The sequence below is a fragment of the Aulostomus chinensis genome, chromosome 21 (genome assembly GCF_037954235.1).
Source record: "Aulostomus chinensis isolate RoL2024-O1b breed Wild chromosome 21, RoL_Achi_v1.0, whole genome shotgun sequence".
NCBI classification, from domain to species: domain Eukaryota; kingdom Metazoa; phylum Chordata; class Actinopteri; order Syngnathiformes; family Aulostomidae; genus Aulostomus; species Aulostomus chinensis.
Genome location: NC_141340.1, coordinates 730001 through 749635, shown reverse-complemented (window position 1 = coordinate 749635; position 19635 = coordinate 730001). Strand labels below are relative to the sequence as shown.

The window sequence follows — 19635 nt, the reverse complement described above, 5'->3', positions numbered from 1 at the left end:
TCAACCTGCTGGTGACCCCCGAGGGCCCCTGGGTGGCCCCAGGCCTCAGTTTGAGAAGCCCTGTTGCCCTGAACCCCTGCGTTCTAAGTATGTGATCAATGATAAAGTGAACCAGCTGTAAAAGCCCCTGATCAACCAATCCAATGGCCTGGACCCGGACATGGAGGGAGGAAGACCAAGAGGAGGCACAGCATGTTCTCAGCTTCTAAAAATATGGCCAAGGTAAAGTGACTCCCTGCACCTCTTTGGGACATTGGAGTGGGAGTGGAAACCCCCTCCCATCTATTCCTCCATCGTCTGTCCATCAGCTGTCACCTTTTCACTCCTTCACTCCTAATCCCTCTCCCTCCCTCTCTCCTTGATGATGACCAAAAGCATTCCTGTTGCTGGTGCTGGCCATCGGGGCCAAGTGGCTCCAGGGACCCCGATCCCAACCTGAGGACTCTCATTCTGACCTCTAACATACAGATGCTTCAGGGTCCATCCAGGAACCCCCACCAGCGCAGCGCGGGGGGGGGGGGGGGGGTTTGCAGTGATTGGAAATTATAATGAAGAAGTGAGAAGGTGAGGAGAGGGAGAAGGGGACTCCCCGCCTTCTAAAGCCCCGCCAGCTGCCACCTATAATTATCCCGCCGTCACGTTTATATTTAACTCCTTTGACAGCCAGCAGGAGCGCTTGATATTCACCCCTCCGTTGCTCTGGGCGGGTGGTTAAATTTGATGCGTGTGGGGAGGACACTGGTTGATTAGATTGGACCGCAGTTCAGAACGTCTCATTGGATGAAGGACCTGCCAATCATCCCAAAATGTCCTGCAAACGTTAACGTCCTCTGACAGACAGAAACGATTCCATCTTTCTTCATGTGTTTCAGGAAGTAATTTGCTGCCCTCTAGTGCTTTGGGGTCAAACACCTGAAGCTTGTTCAGACCACAGACATCGTGTCTAATGTTTTTGAGCCTTGAGTCACATGACCAACACAAACATTTCCGCCAGTTTGGTGGCGTGGAAAAGTAAAGCAGAGCAGAGGTTTTGAAGAACGTGATCATTTAATTCTGGTTCAGCTACAACATCTAACAACACTCGACTGGTTCATGCAGGACCAACATCTACAGCAAACCTGACAGCTTCCCGCCAGCGTCACGTGACTGAGGCCGCCGTGACGCGGCAGGGAACCTCAGCTTATTAATTCTTCTACCACAGTAAAAACACCAACATGGAGACGATGTACCAACATGACAAATTATATACTTATAAAACAAGAAGAAACTTGACCCAAAAACATTTAAATTATTTGCTTGTCAAAAACACCCCCAAAAAAATCAATTTCCGGAATGGCGTCGTCTGAAAATTAGCAATAAAATAATTATAACAACAACCTGTACATATCAGCTTGTACCTCATTAGCTTAAGTAGAAAAAAACAGCATTTTGGTTTTCTGATTTATCGTTACAAAAAACAGACAAATAGAAAAAATATGATAAAAGAAGAGAAATGTCATGTGACCCTGTGAGACGAAATGATCTTAGCATAAAAAAACAAGCGAGCGAGCCTCAATGGTCCCTGATGATCCTGTAATCTTGGTCCAGAGCGCCCCCTGGAGTATTAAGGCAGTATAATGTTTGCTTCAAAGTAACCATGATCAAGAAAACAAGAAGGCAATTAGCTAGCCAGAGTTAGGATGCTAAGATGCTAACTGAAGTCACAGCTAGCAGGCAGATGTGCGGGGAGCGTTGTCGTCACTGGGCGGTCGCTTCAAATGTGCACATTAAAGATGCAAATTCATGTGAAAGCCTCTCGCTAATGCTAGCCAAGTCTGCCCGATGGCTCTCTGAGCAACAATCAAAGATGGCGGGTCATTGCCGAGGAATGCTTTATCTTTTTTATATTCATAATACTTTGCAACAAAAAATTTGTGAAATATTTGAGAGGCAGTTTTGAGGCTACTAGCTTACCCCAGCTGGCTGGTTGACATTAGCAAAGTGTGCTAATGTCAATGCTATGCTAAAAGATTATTTGAAACAAACATTTTCAGAAACGACAAAGAGTAACATTCCATTTCAAATGCATTTAAAATTCCAAACGAATATTCCAAGATGAAGTTTGTTGTCCCGTATAAACAGAACACAAAGCATCGATGAAACCGTCGTTGCCGCTGCATTCTGAGGGCAGGAAGGGACCCGCTGAAGCTCGCAGTGGACACGGAGACATGAGGTCACGCAGCTAAATACTTCATGTGGAGAGTTAAAACGCTGATTTTCTGGCACTGCAGTATTTTCCTTTTCTCAGCAACTTCAGTCTGGTTACAACTGAGCAGCAGAATATTGAAATATCAGACAATGAAATGTTGAAAGTTTTAAAAGTTGCTTTCAAAGATCAAATATTTCAGGGCTTGAAATGCAGCGGCCGTCTGTCAGTCGATCCTGACTCAGGATCAGTTTCATCCTTCAGAATCAACTGAAACAAAAGTAAACAACACGCGTGTCCAACAGGGTGTAAACAATAGAAGAGTGAGTGTTTCCAGGTGACATACAATCAGATAAATCAAGTTTCAGAGGATCCACAGTGTTTCAGAGAAAGCGTCTCTGCTCCATCTGAAGGAAAAATATCATCCCAAATCAAACCTGGAGGGAATCTCAAAGTAAGGCCCCTGAAGAAATTCCAAAACAAGCCTTCAAAAAGGGGAGAAAGGAGGCACAGACGAGTGGAGGCTATCAAAACTGCAGTCAGTCTGTGGTACCAAAACGTGTTTGATATAAAAGTGAGAAGAGAAAAGAGCAGCTACATCATCCTGGACGACGTTCCTGACGGGAAGTGACCCAGGTGCTGCTTCTGCCTCCGCCCTCGCTTTGTCTTGTTGCACCGCCTGCAGGAAACCACAGGAAGTACATGTCAACAACACAGATACGACGTCCGGCCACCAGCAGGTACACACACCTGGACAGACATCAGATGACAACCAAAACAAAAGCTCAATGTGTCTGAGGGAGACGATGAAAACATGAACATGTATTTGTCATTTTAATGAAACATCGCATTTATTTGATCGATGTCACATTCCTTTAGAAACTTTTGTTTGGTACCTTTAGTACGTTAGCCATTAGCCACAGCTACAAAGCTGGTAAACAGTTTTAGCTCTGGTTAAAATTACCTGTTTAATTATGTATGTTTAATCACCTGTAAATGTACCTGTTCCTCACCCATCAAATACTGAGGGCTGCAATGTTTTGTCACCCTAGAAGTCATCTTTTACAATCACTTGTTAGCGCTGGCCATTTTAGCCATCTGCTAACAGCTAACATTACTTTGTACTTTGCCATGTCATTTCATGACTAAACTACAGTGCCACATGATAAGGCTAATGCTAATGCTAAGTGTGAGTCCTAAGCGAGTTGGGGGCAGAGGCTTGCTGTGGGTAGACAGGTGTGTAGGTTACAGGTAAGAGCAGCAGAAACAGTGCTCCTCCTCTGCAGCCCATGCTCCGCCCCTCCACCAGAGCTGATGGAGAATGTAACAATGTGATGCAGCACCTCAGTCACGTGATGTCACTACCTGGTGAAGCACATAACCACGGCGACGATGACAGCGATCTGAACAGCTCCAATGATGGCAGCAATGAGAACGTAATGCAGCTTCTGCCCGCTCGGCACCACGTACAGGATGTTGAAGTCCAGCAGCTGGTCACAGTGGTCGCCGCCATACGCTGCCTCACACCTGCACACAAGTAAGCGCACACAGGTGTTACATCAGCAAACACTAAAGGTGTGTTTCCACTGGCTCACTTCGTCTCAGGTGGGGTCGGGTCAGCATGGCCCAGTACAGGTGCGTTCCCACCAGCACTGGTACCACGTCAGCGTAGGTGGACTCACCGGCTGAGAGTTCCCTGGTGTGATTACTGTGAGACACAACAACAACAATGGAGGACGTGGAGGCGGCGTGACGCCTGCTGCTCGTCAGGGGTTTTTGCTTCAACTAAAAGTGAGGGAGGACAGACAGACGAGGCTTCAAGTGGAGAAACAGAACCCCCAAGAAAAGAATAAGGGACTTCACTGAGCCATGACCAGGATTCCACCGAGGCCAGGATGATAGGAAGTAGACCACGTGACGGGTGAGTTACCCAATCAGAGCCCGCTATGCGTTTACGTCACATGTTAGTCCCTGCTCGGCTCGCTTGGAACCCCAGCAGAGCAAGGACCAAAATGGTAACGGTTAGTACCGTATTGGGGCCGGTGAGAAGGGGGCCAAACCAAAGTGAGCAGTGGAAACGCCACTAAAACACTTCCTGTCTGTAAATGTAGGAGTGATGTACTTCCTGTGGACTGACTCTCATCATGACGCATGTTTACCTGCAGGTGGCGAGATTGTTCGTCATCTCACACTGGCCGTGTTCACAGAAGTCTTTGGGGCAGGAGGCGGGACTGTCCACAAACCCCTCCCCCTCACCAGGTTTGGACACAGCTGTAACAAAAACACTCTGGTTTGTGATTGGCTGATCAGACGACAACACAGAGGTGACAGGCAACAGCAGCGAGGAGGTTTTACCATAAATGTCTGTTTTCATCTTGATGCCGTCATCTTTCCTGCTTTTGTCTGAAACCACAAAAGAAGAAGATGAGAGACTTTTCAACTCTTCGACTCTGGAAGTGACTCCCGCTCATACATGTTCATTAGCTTTAGCTGTAGTAAAGACAACACTTAGACTCCTCTGATAAAGAAAATGTTCAGGTTGCCAGATTGGAGAAAACCCTCCTCCAGCACCAAACTTCGCGAGCAGGGGTTTTCTGTGTGAGGTTCAGGGACCTTAGGGGTCCTTGAGTGGTCCTCTGGGGGTCCTTCAGCAATAATTTCATTTCAGTTCAAGATTCTGTACAGCATCACTGACATGTCAAGACAGTTGAATAATTACAATCATAGTTTTCCTGCCATTTAAATTATTCCATCCATCCCTCCATGTTCCCCCTCTTCTCCTGTTGAGGGTGGTGGGGGTGGAGCCTATCCCAGCAGCCTTCCCCCTGGACAGGTCACCAGTCCATGGCAGGGCCAACACATAGAGACAGACAACCATTGGCTCTCCCAGCCACGCCTACGGTCAATTTAGAGTCTGGATTAACCTGGTCCCTCTTGATGTCTTTGGACTGTGGAGGAAGCTGGAGTACCAGAGAGAACCCAGCAGGAACAGGGAGAACATGGAGACTCACACAGAAAGACCCCGTGCTGCAGCCGGGGCTCCACCCACAACCTTCTTGCTGGGGGGCCACCGTGAGGACCACTGCTCCACCCACAACCTTCTTGCTGGGGGCCACAGTGAGGACCACTGCTCCACCCACAACCTTCTTGCTGGGGGCCACAGGGAGGACCACTGCTCCACCCACAACCTTCTTGCTGGGGGCCACAGGGAGGACCACTGCTCCACCCACAACCTTCTTGCGGGGGGGCCACAGGGAGGACCACTGCTCCACCGTGCCGCCCCATTTAAATTATTTTTCCAACAAATTCCTTTTTATAATCACGTTTCGCAGCAGAAGAAGAAGACAAAGGAAGCGGCAGCTCGTTCAGACGTGTGCTTAAACTGAGACGCTCTTCTGTCTCTGTGAGGACATTTGACAGGAAGTGGGACTGGTTCAGGTCACTGACGTCCTCAAAAGGATGGAAGGACGAGTGTGTGTCTGGATTACCCCCCCCCGTTCTCCTCCTCCCCCTCGCCTTCTCTACTTGTCTGTCCCCTCCTCCATTTTCTTTTGTTGCCCTACTCTTTCCTCTTTCATATCATCACCTTCGATATAGGACTCTGATGAGTGTGTGTATGTCTCGTTACCTTGACAACGCCCCACGTGTCTGATGTCAATCTTGAGCTGTTTGAGGCACGATGCCTCCCGAACGTGGCATGGCGTGTCATAGGTGACACCGTCGCTGCCACACACCAGGTTATCGTTGTGGCCATTACACACAATGTTGCACATGCAGCTGCGCACACACACACACACACACACACATTATTACAGTTACACTTTTCTGTGTTCAGGATTCATTAAATTTCAAGCATGTGTGTGTGTGTGTGTGTGTGTGTGTGTGTGTGTGTGTGTGCGTACTAACAGTGTGTCCTCTGAGTCTTCATCACATTCGGCGCCAAACTTGCAGTTTCCACACTTGGAGGCCTTTTTCCCGTGACCAGAACCTTCATCGTCTGCAGACACACACGACGGCGTTGATGTCATCCAGCTGATGGAGGTAAATCTTTCAAATGTTGGAAACAAACAAGTGCTCACCTGCATCGCCGGATCCTGAACCGCCATCTGAGGACAGAAACAGGTTGTTTGTTGACAGGAAACAGATCAATCTGATCAGTTATCAATGATGTATCACATCAAGACTCTGCTGACTCAGCATTATCCAACACTTCCTGTTCAGCTGTATGTTGCCTAGCAATGCTAACTTTACAATTCTGCTTCATTTTCGTTCGTCTGACAGAATTCAAAAATCACTTAAAAAGCAAATATATTACTCTGTGTGTGTGTGTGTGTGTGTGTGTGTGTGTGTGTGTGTGTGTGTGTGTCACCATGGTGGCAGGTTCCCTCTGAGACGATGCTGATGGCTCGTTGTTTCTTGCAGGCAGCTCGCCGGAGGAAACACTCGTTCTGGTATGTGTCGCCATTGGACCCACAAACAGGGACGTACTTCTTGTGACACTGAAACACACGCACACACACACACGCAGACTTACCAACCTCAGTTGGACAAAATGTTGCCTAATTCAAAACTTGTAAGCAGCCGCTCACATCCTGTGACGGTGCCACATGCGGCTGCGCAGGAACAACCCGTTCCAGTGAAGCAACATGTTTACTGGAGATGGTGGACGTGTTGGAGCTGGCACCTGCACCAGCAGCTCCTCTGCTTCCTGCTGCATCACTCTGGTTCTGACAGAGACCAGATGACATCATCCACGGCAGGTGAGACACCAGCGGGGCATCAGCGTCTTACACAAGCCCACATCAAAACAACTGAACTGGCACTTTGATAATTAAGGTGTGGGCGGGGCCTCGGCATCCGATGCTGCTTGTCATAACTGTTGAGGGGTGTGTGTGTGTGTGTGTGTGTGTGCGCGCATGCATAAGACTCACATGAAACTGACAGACGCACTTGATGTCGGCGCCATTCTCACGGCAGGTTCCTCCAAAGCGGCACGTGCCGGCGTCGCACACACGCAGGTCGCTCTTCTTCTCTGACAGATCTGCAATTAGAGAAAAGATTATCAATTGATTGATCATGTCTTTCTCGATCAGACTATCTGGACATGATGACACAGTTTGTTTCCAGGGCAACCAGCTGATGTTATCATGGCAGCGTTCCTTCATAGGTATGAGTTGTTTTATGACAAATGTCCAAAAAAATGAAAAAAGCTGATGAAGATCAGGATCGTTGACTTACATCACAGCATCGTCTTCATCAGTCTCACTGACACACACACACACACACACACACACACACACACACACACACACACACACACACACACACACACACAGGAAACAACCAGGGGCTAGCGACCATTATTCTAAGGAATCATTTCTGACAGCAGCTGATTGGCCAGTAGCCTCACAGACTTGCGTGTGAGTGCTGTTAATTACAGGGGTCGTGACCTTGTTGTCCCTGTGATTAGGAAATACCTGGATGCCCCCCCCCCCCCCCCCACACACACACACACACACGAGACGCCTATGTTTCTGAGCAGGAAGTTTACGAGTTCCAGTCCTCAGATCCGATGTGACAGCTGGAGAACTACAAGAGCCAGCAACCAGGCAGCAGCTGAACGCCCCGAGGGCGAGGAGGCGCCTTGCTAATCCAGGTCACCACTTCCAAACTTAGACACACTTTTGAGCCAGTGGGCTGTGGCGAGGCGGCATCTCAGCATCAGAGACACTGAAGTTATTAGCAGGTTAGAAACCAACGCTGATGAAGATGACAAGTGAAACGAACATTCGTTCTCACACTGGTGGAGGGATACGCTGACAGGAAATAGTTCCACTCGGTTTTCTGCTCCTATGTTGCTCACCACAGCAGCGCTTGTTGGTTTGGTTTGCTGCAGTTTATGCTCCTGTGCTGCTGATGCTAAGCTAGCTTGTGGTTATTCTAAAGTAGTTTTATTCTAAAACAGCTGATTTTAATGCTATGCTAGGCTAATCTTTGTTATTATTATTTTGCTATTTTTTCTGTAATTGCCAATAAAATAATGGATTTTCTAACTGTGGTCACAGAAGCAGCTCTCCTGCAGTCTCGCCTGTACTACCAGATTTAGTACTTTTATTTATGATCAATGATGGCGAATCAATGATGGCGTGTCAATGATGGCGTGTCAGTGATGGCGTATCAATGATGGCGTGTCAATGATGGTGTCCCAATGATGGCGTGTCAATGATGGCGTACCAATGGTTGACCAATGATGGCGTATCAGCTGGTTGACCAGTGATGGCGCATCAGCTGGTCGACCAGTGATGGCCTACAAATGGTCGACCAGTGATGGCCTACCAACGGTTGACCAGTGATGGCCTACCAACGGTTGACCAGTGATGACGTACCAACGGCTGACCAGTGATGACGTACCAACGGCTGACCAGTGATGGCCAACCAACGGTTGACCAGTGATGGCGTACAAACGGTTGACCAGTGATGGCGTACCAACGGTTGACCAGTGATGGCCTACCAACGGTTGACCAGTGATGGCCTACCAACGGTTGACCAGTGATGGCGTACCAACGGCTGACCAGTGATGGCCTACCAACGGTCGACCAGTGATGGCGTACCAACGGCTGACCAGTGATGGCCTACCAACGGTCGACCAGTGATGACGTACCAACGGCTGACCAGTGATGGCGTACCAACGGTTGACCAGTGATGGCCTACCAACGGCTGACCAGTGATGACGTACCAACGGCTGACCAGTGATGACGTACCAACGGTTGACCAGTGATGGCGTACAAACGGTTGACCAGTGATGGCGTACCAACGGTTGACCAGTGATGGCCTACCAACGGTTGACCAGTGATGGCGTACAAACGGTTGACCAGTGATGGCGTACCAACGGCTGACCAGTGATGACGTACCAACGGCTGACCAGTGATGGCCTACCAACGGTTGACCAGTGATGGCGTACAAACGGTTGACCAGTGATGGCGTACCAACGGTTGACCAGTGATGGCCTACCAACGGTTGACCAGTGATGGCCTACCAACGGTTGACCAGTGATGGCGTACCAACGGTTGACCAGTGATGGCGTACCAACGGCTGACCAGTGATGGCCTACCAACGGTTGACCAGTGATGGCGTACCAACGGTTGACCAGTGATGGCCTACCAACGGTTGACCAGTGATGGCCTACCAACGGTCGACCAGTGATGGCCTACCAACGGTCGACCAGTGATGACGTACCAACGGTCGACCAGTGATGACGTACCAACGGTCGACCAGTGATGACGTACCAACGGTCGACCAGTGATGGCCTACCAACGGTCGACCAGTGATGGCGTACCAACGGTCGACCAGTGATGGCGTACCAACGGTCGACCAGTGATGACGTACCAACGGTCGACCAGTGATGACGTACCAACGGTCGACCAGTGATGGCCTACCAACGGTCGACCAGTGATGGCGTACCAACGGCTGACCAGTGATGGCCTACCAACGGTCGACCAGTGATGGCGTACCAACGGTCGACCAGTGATGACGTACCAACGGTCGACCAGTGATGGCCTACCAACGGTCGACCAGTGATGGCGTACCAACGGTTGACCAGTGATGGCGTACCAACGGTTGACCAGTGATGGCGTACCAACGGTCGACCAGTGATGGCGTACCAACGGTCGACCAGTGATGGCCTACCAACGGTTGACCAGTGATGGCGTACCAACGGTTGACCAGTGATGGCCTACCAACGGTTGACCAGTGATGGCCTACCAACGGTTGACCAGTGATGGCGTACCAACGGTTGACCAGTGATGGCGTACCAACGGTTGACTAATAGTGTTTCAGATGCTGACATCGGTGTCTGCAAGGTTCAGAGGAACAAAGCAGCAAATGTTCACGTTTCTGTTTCACATGTTTGGATCGTTTTTTTTCAATTTAATGGAGTCGTTGTGATCCCGCCGACAGGTCGACTCGTGACCTCACAACACGCCATCGTCACATGACTCCTCTGTTGTTTTTGTCAGATGTTTGCAATTTTTTTTGTCAACGTTACTTGATTTATATCACAAAAGTAAAATCCAAGATGAAACAAACGAATTTGAATAAAATGACAATTGGTGACTGGTCCCAGTGTCAGGTGTCGGGTGATTGGTCCCAGTGTCAGGTGTCGGGTGATTGGTCCCGATGTCAGGTGAGTGGTCCCGGTGTCAGGTGAGTGGTCCCGGTGTCAGGGTTCTGTTTAGTACCTGATGAACGTTCCAGCTGCGGACAAATGCTCTGCTCCCTACTTCTTGCTGATGTGGCTGAACAGATCATTCAAAGGACGCAATGTTCAGGTCTTGATGGCCGCAGCGAGGATGTTCAGCCTTTCTGAGATTCTGGACCAGTTCTTTACCGCCACTTTGAGTTTCTGGGCTAATGACGTCCCAGTTTGATGTTTCCACGGAAACGTACATGACAGTCTCTCTCACACACACACACACATTTAGCCTCGCCCTGTTTGTGCACCCTGTAATTTACCAAAAATAAATCCCCAACACACACACACACACACAGCCACTCACACCTCTGCTCCTCTTCATCATCTCAGAACACCATCTCTGTTGTCATGACAACAACACCACTATCAAACCCAGTCTCCATCAAAACCTCAATCTGCTCCAGTCGTCATGACAACAGAAACAACAGCTGCATCAATCAATTGTCAATAATGACCTCTGACCTCCGATGCGGGGATGAATCGACGTCATGGAGCAGCCTCAGGTGTACTCACCTGGACAGTCGGCGGCCTTCCCGGGGCCGCAGTCCCGGGGGAAGGAGCTCCGCGCAGCGGGGAGAAGAAGCAAAGGCAGGAGGCAGCAGACCCAGGACAGCCGGTACACCGGAGCCATGGCGGTTTGGGGGTGGGGGGGGGGTGTGGGGGATGAATCAGAGACGTCCACTGAAGTCGCCGTCCAGCAAACCAGCGCACAAAACACCAGGAGCCTCGGGTCCCGCTCTCCTCCGGACCTCCTCCGGGTCTCGGTCTGAAGCTACAGGCCCGGATCGGGTCGCCCGGACGGTCAGTGAGAGGGGAAGCTTGGCCGCGGATAACAAAGCCGCGCAGGGCCTGGGGCTCCGCTCACACCGACCCCCACACCTCCGCCGCCAGCCTGCTCACAGCCCGGACGCAGCAGCCTCCATCCCCGGCCCGCGGCCCCGCTGCCCCGCTGCCTCGCTCTCACACCTTCGGACCGGACAAAGGTTCTGGAGACGGCTCGCAGCAGCAGCGGCAGCCCGAGCAGAGCGAGTGTGAGCCGGCGAGGAGGCGCGGAGGAGGTTTGATCGGATCGCGACTTTTTTTGTCCTCTGGAGTCGCGTCAACAAAGGCCCGGATCACGTGACCTGCAGGAGACCCCTCCCACGGAAAGACTTTCGACTACGTCAGCACGTCGCCTCGCGCGTATTTCAGGTGTAAATTTGAACAAACTCATCATCTACAGTGGATGACGTCAGTCAGCTGGATCCCATGATGTCTCATAAATCCCTCTGATCACATGACCTCTGCGTCGCACCACCAGGAGCTCTCTCTCCTTTTGAATTTAGCAGAATTATAAATGTCTTTTTATGGTTTATTTACATTTTTGGTGGCTAATTTGAAATGTAATGATTGTTGACGATGTTACGTTTTACTGGGAGAGTAAAACGTTCTATAGGAGGTTTTGACCAACTGATAAGTCTTGTGTTAAATTTGCTTTAAGAACATAGCATCAAGTCAAATATGCTTCAGTACAGGAAGACTTGATTTATGAGCAATAAACACGAAAAAGAAATGGTTTCAAAACACAGTTACAAAGATGTCACTCATTAGCAGAAAGTGAAGGCAAAACGTCTGCTCTCTATGAGATAATATTAAAAGGTCAAAGTTCATTGAGGATTTAAGTAAATATATAATGTTCATCAACGTTTTGGCAACAACAAAATTAGACAATAAAACTGCAAGAAAAACCTGGACTTCACTTCTTTGGTTTAATGAGAAGCATCACATGACCTGAAGGTCCAAAACCTGACGAAGTCACCCTGAACACAAATGAAAGGGTTCTGTGTGACTGACAGGATGAATCAACCTTCATCTGAGATCAATGATTTAATCCACCGAGATGAGTCGTGATGTTGGCCAACGGCATCGACGAGAGAAAAAGGATTTACACATTTAATGGAGAAAAATAAGAAAATAAGTGTTTGCCTTCAAGGAAAATCAGATAAGGGACCATTAGAAGAAAAGAGAAGAGAGCAACGAGAGGGAGGCCCGGTGGAGCAGTGGTCCTCCCGGTGGCCCCCCATCAAGAAGGTTGTGGGTGGAGCCCCGGCTGCAGCACGGGGTCTTTCTGGGTGAGTCTCCATGTTCTCCCTGTTCCTGCTGGGTTCTCTCTGGTACTCCAGCTTCCTCCACAGTCCAAAGACATCAAGAGGGACCAGGTTAATCCAGACTCTAAATTGACCGTAGGCGTGGCTGGGAGAGCCAATGGTTGTCTGTCTCTATGTGTTGGCCCTGCCATGGACTGGTGACCTGTCCAGGGGGAAGGCTGCTGGGATAGGCTCCACCCCCCCACGGTGTGTTGGCCTGAGTGTCAGCTGATCGTTGTGTTCCAACATATTTATCATTTTTCCGACCTCTGATTGATCACAAACTGACTTGATGTCAACTGCTGCTGTCAGAGTTTCAAGACCATAAAGTGATCCGTGAACATCAGTGATGACGTAGCGACTTCACGACTCCGTGTCTGTGAAGAACCCTGAACCTTGAACCCTCGACTCCTGTGCCAGTTTCTGAATGCTGTCAGGAAGCTGGTGATGTCACCTGATCTCCTGAGAATCCACCCTGTTGAGCTTCCAGTTGTTTGATTCGCCAGTGGTTCCAACCAATCAGGGGTCCTTTGGGAGATGGGGGCGCGGCTTAGGTTTGATAAAATCTAGCATGGATGCTACTATAGAATCAACACCACCGAACAGCTGGCCTTTTCAAACAGTTGCTATGGCGACAGATGGTTTGATTCTGAGGTATGTAACCTGTCATGTTAACGTCAGGCTACAGATGCTAACTACTGTGACATAAAATTCTGTTTTCAGTGAAAGTATTTTGATCTCTGAGCCTCGTCAGCATGTTGATTAGCATGTACATTAGCATGTTGATTAGCATGTACATTAGCATGTTGATTAGCATGTTGGCCACTGCAGCTAACCTTCTGTCTGCAGGCAGTTGTTTCCTCTCTCACATGAACACAAACATCGTTGACTGACTCGTCGTCACCTCGACGCATCATGAAGCATCGGTCGCGATCAGCTTCTGCTGTCTGACGGTTCAATCTGGGTCATCAATCTGAGGTCTGAGTGTGTGAAACGTTCAGAAACACAAGGCCGGGAACACGAGTCAGTCCGATTCACACGAGCGGCGTGTGGTTGGCGTTTGGCCTGGGGATGTTTGAGTATCAACCCCACATGTTTAATCCCCGCCAAATCTGAAGGAATGTTTAAGCCGTCAGGGCTAATTAGTCGACTCCCCTGCTTGTTTCCTCCTCCTCCTCCTCTTCATCTCTCCTCCAACTACCGCACGTAAAAGTTTCATTTGCAGGGATTTTGGAATCTTTTCCAAACCAGTAACCTGCTTATTATGATCAATAAAATATGATTATTGGAATAAGTGCATCAGGTAAACATGACCTCATGAGAAATTGATGATGGTGGTGTTTTATTGTCGATTCACATTCTTGCTCCCTCAGCAGAACCGAGGTTCTTTCACTAAAAGCTCCTCCAGGTGTTCATAAAGATTTGATTACTTAGTGATTTACTTTGTGGGTCACCTGGGAGCCCCCATCGTTCTCCACTCAAAGCTCTCGGTCAATTAACTTGATTCCACCTGCAAACACAGGGAGCTCGTTAAGCAGCAAACACACACCAGGCAGGCGTATTGTTGATGGTTCTGGCTATGAACTCGTGGCACAAGCTGGAACCCTCAGAAAGCTTTGATCTCAGAGTCATGAACTTCCTGTGTCTGATGACGTTGGTAGCAGAGACTCAGGCTCTGGTCACACTGGAATCCTGCACGTGACTAGGAACCAGTTCTTGTTCTCTCCCATCATGTCCTTATGTGTCATCAGGTGGGCGTGGCCTCAGAGACACTGCAGCAAGAAAAGCTGACCTGCTCGCGCACCTGATGGTAATGTTAGCAAACGCTAGCTCAGCTGCATCAGCTTCATGTTAGCTTGCCACTAGCTTTGTGGGAAGATGTCAGATTGGTGCTCACTGAATATAGAGAAGACAAGACTGTTTCCCTGCGCTGGCGTTACCATGACAACTATGAGTCCCCTACACTGCCCCACCGTAACCATGTTACCGGCTGGCTAACGTTAAATAAAGAAAGGTGTGTAAGGTGAATTGGTGTGTATATGAAAACTGGCTCCGGGCCGTCTGGCCCAGCTGCCTCATGGGTGTTGGGGGGGGGGGGGGGGCGCTGGGACACTGGTTAGTGGGTGTTTTTAGTGCTGCTAATGTGTTGATCTGACCAGCAAACATGATAGGGTCTTCACCTGAAGGTACTTCATTAACAACACTGAGTACAAGACTTACGAACATCTTTGGTTTGTTGGTGCATCAAATGAGTTCCTGTTCACAAGAAGAGACATTCTGAATTATTCCATTCTGGACCAGTCCTCTTCACCCTGGACCTGCTTCCTCTAGGTCACATGATCAGGAAACACTCCATTAATGTTCTCTGCTATGCAGACGACACACAGCTGAACTCATCAATGATCCACATGGAACAAACCAGCTGACTGAACTGGAGGCCTGTCTGAAGGACAGGAAACATGGAGGACCATCATTTCCTTTATTAAACTCTGATAAACTGAAGTTCTTGTGCTGGGCCCAAACACCTGAGGACCACCTGATCTGATGAGACAGGTACCCTGGGTGGCACCACCCTGGCCCCCTGCACCACCGTAGGAACCTAGCAGTTCTCTTAGACCAGGACCCTTCAACTCCCACATTCAACAAACCTCCAGGACGCCTTCTTCCATCTACGTAACATCGCTAAGATCAGACACATCCTGGCTCAAGAAGATGCAGAAAAACTAGTCCCTGCTTTTGTCACTTCCAGGCTGGATCACTGCACCTCCCTCCTACCAGGCTGGACTAATAAGTCCCTAAAGACTCTCCAGCTGGTCCAGAACGCTGCTGCCCCCCTGACTAGAACTGGTAGCAGAGACCAGGTCTCTCCTGGACTGCTTCTCTGCATGGCTCCCTGTCACCCGCAGCTCCACCTGCTCACGTCCCCGTCTGTCCATCAGTCTCTCCTCCTTTCTCTCTCTCTCTTTATCTCTGTCCCTCTCTTTCCTTCTGTCTCTCTGTCTTCCTCCATTCTCGATCTTTGTCTCTGTCCATCAGTCTCTCCGCCTTTCTCTCTCTCTTTATCTCTGTCCCTCTCTCTCCTTCTGTCTCTGTCTTCCTCCATTCTCTGTCTTTGTCTCTGTCCATCAGTCTCTCCTCCTTTCTCTCTCTCTTTATCTCTGTCCCTCTCTCTCCTTCTGTCTCTCTGTCTTCCTCATTCTCTGTCTTTGTCTCTGTCCATCAGTCTCTCCTCCTGTCTCTCTCTCTTTATCTCTGTCCCTCTCTCTCCTTCTGTCTCTGTCTTCCTCCATTCTCCGTCTTTGTCTCTGTCCATCAGTCTCTCCTCCTTTCTCTCTCTCTTTATCTCTGTCTCTGTCTTCCTCCATTCTCTGTCTTTGTCTCTGTCCATCAGTCTCTCCTCCTTTCTCTCTCTCTTTATCTCTGTCTCTGTCTTCATCCATTCTCTGTCTTTGTCTCTGTCCATCAGTCTCTCCTCCTTTCTCTCTCTCTTTATCTCTGTCCCTCTCTCTCCTTCTGTCTCTGTCTTCCTCCATTCTCTGTCTTTGTCTCTGTCCATCAGTCTCTCCTCCTTTCTCTCTCTCTCTCTCTCTCTGTCCCTCTCTCTTTCCTTCTGTCTGTCTGTCCTCCTCCATTCTCTGTCTTTGTCTCTGTCCATTAGTCTCTCCTCCTTTCTTTCCCTCTTCATCTCTGTCCCTCTCTTTCCTTCTGTCTCTCTGTCTTCCTCCATTCTCTGTCTTTGTCTCTGTCCATCAGTCCCTCCTCCTTTCTCTCTCTCTTTATCTCTGTCCCTCTCTTTCCTTCTGTCTCTCTGTCTTCCTCCATTCTTTGTCTTTGTCTCTGTCCATCAGTCTCTCCTCCTTTCTCTCCCTCTTCATCTCTGTCCCTCTCTTTCCTTCTGTCTCTCTGTCTTCCTCCATTCTCTGTCTTTGTCTCTGTCCATCAGTCTCTCCTCCTTTCTCTCTCTCTTTATCTCTGTCCCTCTCTCTCCTTCTGTCTCTCTGTCCTCCTCCATTCTGTCTTTGTCTCTGTCCATCAGTCTATCCTCCTTTCTCTCTCTCTTTATCTCTGTCCCTCTCTTTCCTTCTGTCTCTCTGTCTTCCTCTATTCTTTGTCTTTGTCTCTGTCCATCAGTCTCTCCTCCTTTCTCTCTCTCTTTACCTCTGTCCCTCTCTCTCCTTCTGTCTCCCTGTCCTCCTCCATTCTCTGTCTTTGTCTCTGTCCATTAGTCCCTCCTCCTTTCTCTCTCTCTTTATCTCTGTCCCTCTCTCTCCTTCTGTCTCTCTGTCTTCCTCCATTCTTTGTCTTTGTCTCTGTCCATCAGTCTCTCCTCCTTTCTCTCTCTCTTTACCTCTGTCCCTCTCTCTCCTTCTGTCTCCCTGTCCTCCTCCATTCTCTGTCTTTGTCTCTGTCCATCAGTCTCTCTTCCTTTCTCTCTCTCTTTATCTCTGTCCCTCTCTTTCCTTCTGTCTCTGTCTTCCTCCATTCTCTGTCTTTGTCTCTGTCCATCAGTCTCTCCTCCTTTCTCTCTCTCTTTATCTCTGTCCCTCTCTCTCCTTCTGTCTCCCTGTCTTCCTCCATTCTCTGTCTTTGTCTCTGTCCATCAGTCTCGTTTCCTTTCTCTCTCTCTTTATCTCTGTCCCTCTCTTTCCTTCTGTCTCTCTGTCTTCCTCCATTCTCTGTCTCTGTCTCTGTCCTGCTCTCCTGCTCTCTCTCCGTCCCCACTGATCCTGGATCTGCTCCACCTTCCTGCTGGTAAAGGAAGGTTCTGGTGGCTGCTGTTGCAGGATGTGCTGCTGATGGAGAATTGTTGGGTGGAGGTTCATTGTAGGAGGGAGGTGCTGGACCTGCTCTACTTGGACAGAGTCAGGACAGGACTTTGGTTGGGATTTGGTGACACAAATAAAACTGACTTGACTTGATTTGTCTGGTGAGAACGTTCGTATCACAACGGCCCTGCCGACGCCGCTATGTCCTGGTGGTGAGGGTACCGTCAGCTGGTCTGGTCTGGCCATGTGTTCTGAGAGATGCTAAATTTTATTCCTCTATTTTTTAATCATGGTGATAAATGAACTTTCATCAGTTCACTCTTCAACATTTTTTTACCGACGGCAGCAGAACATCTGTAATGAATCCTCTACAGAAACAGTCGCACGCCGCCTGCAGGGATGTCATGCCCTGCTCTCTTTGCTCATTGGTCCAGGTATTTCTTGGACTGATGATAACAAAGATAAGAGTGTGAATGAGAAAAAAATGAATGTCTGGACTTGTTGAGGACGACAAGCTGAAACACAGCAGCTGTCAGAGTGACAGATTAATCCAGACTTTCAGCTACCGCGTGTGTGTGTGTGTGTGTGTGTGTGTGTGTGTGTGTGTGTGTGTGTGTGTGTGTGTGAGAGAGAGAGATTCAGGAGGCTTAAATGTTCTGAAATTCAATAATCAAGAGTTCCAACAACAATCCCAACCAAGAACCCAAGGTTGTAAATATGTTGACAGGTGAGGAGGTGGCGATCAGGAGTCCAACGAGCTTCTCTTGGCTAACTTGTTCACCAGCAAACACGTCCGCACCAGTGTTCTCACACCATGATGGTGAGACCAGGACCAGCACCAGGAGGGAGGAGGGTGGGACACGGAGGAGACCACATAGTGCAAAATATCATGGCAAAGTGTCTGATGACCAGCGGAGGGCGCTGTGGGCTGGCTGTCTCAGTGTCCAGAGTCCAGATCACCGTGAATACTGAAAGGTTAGTTTGGTTGTTCTGACGTGGATGTGTGAGACACTGAGCTTGTTGATGTGGATAAGAGGCACCATGAGAGAATTGATCCATGTTAGCAGACGGCTATCAGGAAGTAGCCACCTCGCTACCCACTGAGCATGCTCAGTATGCCTCCTCCTGGTAGTGTGGAAATGTCGCGGCAAACACAGCTCCATCAGCTCTGGAATGCAGAGGTTCAGCGAGCGACGACGGCGTCAGAGGCGTTCTGACAACTCGTTTGGAGAGACGCTGAATGCGAGGAACGTTTATTTAGACGTATATATGATGACCTCATCAGGCTGAAATGTTAAGCCTCAAGTTTTTGAGCTAACAAACGCACAAGAATGTTTCTTTACCACAGTCGTGGCACTGAAATACAAACACCAACGGTGCAGAGAAGTTAATCTTAGTTCCTTCGTCCTGGACGGACAGTGACATACCGATGACATACCCACGTGGGCTGTTGCTGCTGGGTCGTTTCGGAATGTGTGAACTTTAATTCTCATTTATTCACTTACACTTGAAAGGTCAACTCCACCGCGCTGACGACCTTGATGCGCCCGTCCTGCTCTGAGCGCCGCGCTCAAGGTCCCTCCAGTAACTTCAGCTGAGAACAGATCAGGAAGTTGAACTGAAGTTCCGGCCAGCATCTCAGCTGAAGCTGAAGGCGTGTTGCTGGGCAGACACTCCGTCGGCTTCAGCTGAGATGAATGAGTGAGAAAATCTATGAAATGTCTTCCTGCTTTCAAAGATGCTTACTGGCAGAAAAACAGGCGACTGCACAACAAGGCAGAGAAGTTATTAATTATGAATGCAGAAAATATTGCATTGTGGCGGAAGTCAGTGAAGCGTGTTGAGAGTTAATAATGTTTAATTCAAAGACAAACTGAGAGCGAAGAAGAGAAACCAAAATAAACGTGATTTGTCACGAAGTTCTCAGGCCTCCACAGAACCTGGAGCTCCTGACGAAGGCCACAGGGCAACATCGACCGTCCTGGAACATTCCAGGAGATGCCATCACTCCTCCTCCCAGCAAGAAGGCGGTCCTTAGCAGCTGTTGCTTACCAACGGTAAACATTGTAGCCTTAGAGCTAACATTAGCTAATAGATGCTACAGATGACATCTGCTGCCCCGTTTTCCTCGTGATTTGTTGCACTGACTTGCTTCCTCATGAGGTCACGCCCCCTTCAGTGTGGATGGTCATTGTCCGGGTACAACTGGGAAGAGAAAGAGAATGAAGACATGATTTATCCCTCATAGAAGCTAGGATGTATGTCACAACTTTGCGTTGAAGATTCCTCTGGTTCACGATGGCAGTG

The 19635-nt window shown here is 49.1% G+C and overlaps 2 protein-coding genes and 1 long non-coding RNA gene across 3 annotated transcripts in view; 1 reads left to right on the top strand and 2 right to left on the bottom strand.

Moving 5' to 3' along the window:
* Window positions 1–1034: 1034 nt before the first annotated feature.
* LOC147241255 (tomoregulin-1-like) lies at window positions 1035–11566 on the bottom strand. The gene is made up of 10 exons (XM_086191962.1): window positions 10950–11566; window positions 7117–7226; window positions 6555–6684; window positions 6265–6291; window positions 6092–6182; window positions 5814–5962; window positions 4541–4588; window positions 4345–4456; window positions 3551–3712; window positions 1035–2864 (listed from the first exon to the last, which is right to left on the bottom strand). Exons 1-10 carry the CDS (start codon window positions 11065–11067, stop codon window positions 2780–2782), a joined length of 1032 nt encoding a protein of 343 aa, XP_086048088.1. The 5' UTR covers window positions 11068–11566; the 3' UTR covers window positions 1035–2779.
* Window positions 11567–13111: 1545 nt separating this feature from the next.
* LOC147241253 (melanoma receptor tyrosine-protein kinase) overlaps window positions 13112–19635 on the top strand; it is a 38223-nt gene continuing 31699 nt past the window's right edge. Inside the window, exon 1 of the mRNA XM_086191358.1 lies at window positions 13112–13216. The gene's annotated coding sequence lies outside the window, so the exon portion shown is untranslated. The remainder of the gene's footprint in view (window positions 13217–19635) is intronic.
* LOC147241254 (uncharacterized) overlaps window positions 19175–19635 on the bottom strand; it is a 1549-nt gene continuing 1088 nt past the window's right edge. Inside the window, exon 3 of the long non-coding RNA XR_015110890.1 lies at window positions 19175–19533. This is a non-coding gene — a long non-coding RNA (uncharacterized LOC147241254). The remainder of the gene's footprint in view (window positions 19534–19635) is intronic.

Bases quoted from the DNA above. Each gene is read 5' to 3' on its own strand.
- LOC147241255 (XM_086191962.1), bottom strand. From the start codon at position 11,067: ATGGCTCCGGTGTACCGGCTGTCCTGGGTCTGCTGCCTCCTGCCTTTG. The intron at 6,292-6,554 runs GTGACACACACA...TTCTGTCCTCAG, and splicing joins AGAGGGAACCTGCCACCATG to ATGGCGGTTCAGGATCCGGC. The intron at 3,713-4,344 runs GTAAACATGCGT...ACTTGTGTGCAG, and splicing joins AACAATCTCGCCACCTGCAG to GTGTGAGGCAGCGTATGGCG.